The following is a 3,270-nucleotide window of genomic DNA, read 5'->3' as shown; positions in this document are numbered from 1 at the left end:
ACTCCAAGTAGCCAATGTAAGGGATAGCCAGGCCATTTGCAGCCTTAAGCTGAAGCCAGTGACATGACAGAAGCCGCTCCTGACCCCATGGTTCAAACTGCCGTAAGAAGAAGTCCTCAGTTACCGTGGATACCATGGATCCAGTATCCAAGAGACAAGAAACAGTGACTCCCCCCATCAAGACATTGATGCTTGGACAAGAAGACATAAGCCTAGATATCTCCCTACCCTGTGAGCCAGTAGGTACCCCAACTGAGCCGTGACTCGGCAGCTCAGTGGGCTTCAGTTTCCCGACTGATGGGAGGAGTGGGATGCTCTTAATAGGTTGGAAGGCGGACCAGAGGTGGAACTAGCTCGAGGGCGATAGGGGACTCGTTCCCCATCACATTCCCTAGCAAAATGGCCTGGCTGCTGGCACCGTCGACATTTCAAAGGTCCTGGGTGTGGGGGCCTGCTAAGCAAGGGAGGGTTCTGCAGGGAGGCCACAGTCTGAGTGAGCTGATTAAGCTGCTCCTGCTGTTGCTTCAATAGCTCTTTCAACTCCCCCAACTCGCCACTAGGTGGGGGTACTGGAGAGGCTGAGCGAGGGTGACCGAGTACACCATACTGGATGCCATAGGCCGCTGGGAGCGAGAAACTACGTGCCCTAGCACCACCCGGAAACCCCTCTTGTTCCCATCTAATAGCTTCCCTACGAACGTCCAGCAGAGTAGCCAATGGCTGACGACGAATTAACTGCTTCAGTTCTCTACGAAGAGCACTGTCCAAGACATGCTCCACGAACTGGTCTCGAAGGAGAACATCAGCATTAGGCACACCACTAGGGGCACGCTGCTTGACCTGTTCCATCAAAGCCAACAGGGCCAGGGAAAACTCCTGCAATGTCTCCCCTTCCTGTTGCTGCCTAGAGAAAAAGGCTTGCTGAAGGGTGACATAGGACTGACTACAGCCATACAACTCCCTTAGGATGTCTAAGATCTTAACAGGGTCTACTCGCTCGGCACTAGAGCGATACTTGATCTCTTCCTTCGCCTCTCCTTCTAGATGATCAAAAATAAAGAAGGCCTGATCAACCGACGACAGATGTCTAGCGCGCATGCAAGCCTGCACCTCCTCTCTCCACTCCGTGACATCAATGCCCGTCTTCCCATTGAACATGGGACATTTTCGATCGCGAGGAATGACTACTAGCCGCTCAGTGACAGCAGGGGGCATAGGTGCGGGCCCGGGCGTGGGTGCTGGGCCAGGATTAGGAGCAGGCCGTTCTTGACGAAGGCGCTCGTTATCGGCTTTTAGTTGTGCAATTAAGTCTCGCATCTGTTGCATTTCTTCCTCCATGCTAACTAGGAGAACAGTACTATTCTAGGCGAACGATGCCACTTACGCAAAATAGGCCTTACCCTAAAGAAGTTCTGTGGCCCCTGAAACTGAGGCTGCTGTTCTGTTGCTGCCACAAATAACTAAGACTCACCGCAGAGTTTCAATGTTACCTGGGTGAGAATAGAAACAAGATTACGGCAAACCAAACCATATATCAGCAAAAAAAAAAATAATAAATGAAAGAACTCAAGTCTCTGCCTTTAGGGAGTGAATCCTGCCGACTACGCCAAATGTGACGTGGCAAGGAAATTTGGAGTCGACTACGCCACCTAGGGGGTTACACCCTAGGACCAGTTACACTATATTCCCTATAGTACCCACAAGGCAACACAGATTCGTACACTCTTAGGCCAGAGACAAGAGTTAAGTTAACATAATTTATTGATACATACAACACAGATTCAACCATAAAAACAATGCATCAGGTTACAGGAGACGCCTGGGTCAGATCTACTGGATGGTTAATGATGGCAACCACACTGTTACGCCGTAGCTTAACCTGTGACCCGTAATCAAAGGGAGTGGAGCAGGGCAGGGGCTTACCACAGCGAGCAGGATTTCCAAAAAAAAGGGAAAAAGGAGGGACCCAGAAGACACGCACCACACGTGAAGGATAATGACACTGCAATTACACTGCAATTCAGAATAGGCACCCGTTGTACACAGCAGAGAAAAGTGAAGGGGGAACTCCGCCACCTGAAGGTTGGCCTGCCGCCTGTGGGTAACCCACCACACCTGTCCGGAAGAGGGAGAGCGAGAGAGAGAGAGGAGGAACAGAGACACAAAAGTTGGTAAAAGGCTTGACAGTAATTATATGGCGATCATTCATTCACCAATAGCCTATTTATCAAACTAGGCTAACAAGGCTACTTATCTCAGGCAGGGGCAGGGGAGGCAGTCAGGCTGTCCACCAAGGCCCAGAGGTTGATCCTGACAGTGAAGCTGCCCTGGTCACAGTATGCATACACAAACACACAATCACAATCACAATCACACAATCACAATCACACACACACACACACCTCAAAGATACCAATAGGCCAACAGTTAGAAAAGCATGCGAGTCAAGCATAGGGAGAAACAGTACAGCACTGCATAACCGCATGCACCAAATCAAAGAAAACAACAAACAAAATAAACATGCAGGTTAAACAAAAGACAAGACAACACACCAGGTATAGCCGGCGATAGGCGCCAAATCAAAGAAAACACAGAATAAACATGCAACTCAAGCAAAGGACGGGACAACACACCGTATAGCCGCCAAATCAAAGAAAACAACAACCAAACGTAGGCATGCGGGTAGAGCTATAGAGAGAGAGCAGTACACCACTGCGTAGCCCCATGCGTTAAACTACAAATAGTTCCCAGCAAAACTAGGCACGCCGTTCAATCCCGACCGTATGAAAACGTCATCCACAAATCCACAGCACAACAGAACAACAGCCTTTCCAAGGCGTGAAGGCACTTGACTGTAATCCACTTCACACGACAAGTGGCGATGAATCCCCTCTCTGGGACCGCAGGTCATGAAGTGAGCTTATGCGAGGCTTGGCTACGGCTCCAGCTGATTCCCACCGAGCACCCAGCGTCAGAGCTCGCTACAACAGCCTTGCCAGTGAATATGGACCACTCAAACTGACTTAGTTAAAACACACTCGTCGGAGAAGTGGCTACACAAACCAACTTGCCACCACACGCCACCGAGTAACGATGGACACCCCGGAAGCAAAACAAAGACAGGAGAAAGTACCTCCCGGTGATATCCGCTAAGCTAAATATCCAAATAAGAGTCCGCCCTGCAATTAGGGTGATGGTAGCTCCACCAATCACGCACAGAGGAAATGGCACAGAAACGATTGTGGAGGTGTAACCCAATCTGCCACACTT

At 49.9% G+C, this 3,270-nt stretch overlaps 1 protein-coding gene across 1 annotated transcript; it reads right to left on the bottom strand.

Moving 5' to 3' along the window:
* Nucleotides 1-282: 282 nt before the first annotated feature.
* Nucleotides 283-2,157, bottom strand: LOC143115325 (uncharacterized). The gene is made up of 2 exons (XM_076277295.1): nt 1,924-2,157; nt 283-1,490 (listed from the first exon to the last, which is right to left on the bottom strand). The coding sequence occupies exon 2, from the start codon at nt 1,336-1,338 to the stop codon at nt 283-285; it is 1,056 nt and encodes a 351-aa protein (XP_076133410.1). The 5' UTR covers nt 1,339-1,490; nt 1,924-2,157.
* Nucleotides 2,158-3,270: the final 1,113 nt, after the last annotated feature.

This window comes from Alosa pseudoharengus, unplaced genomic scaffold, assembly GCF_046254945.1.
Source record: "Alosa pseudoharengus isolate Yale_2024_CS ecotype anadromous, Long Island Sound unplaced genomic scaffold, YU_APseudo_1.1 YU_APseudo_1.1_scf_9, whole genome shotgun sequence".
NCBI classification, from domain to species: Eukaryota; Metazoa; Chordata; class Actinopteri; order Clupeiformes; family Clupeidae; genus Alosa; species Alosa pseudoharengus.
The sequence above is the reverse complement of the archived record's forward strand: the minus strand, read 5'-3'. Positions and strand labels throughout refer to the sequence as shown.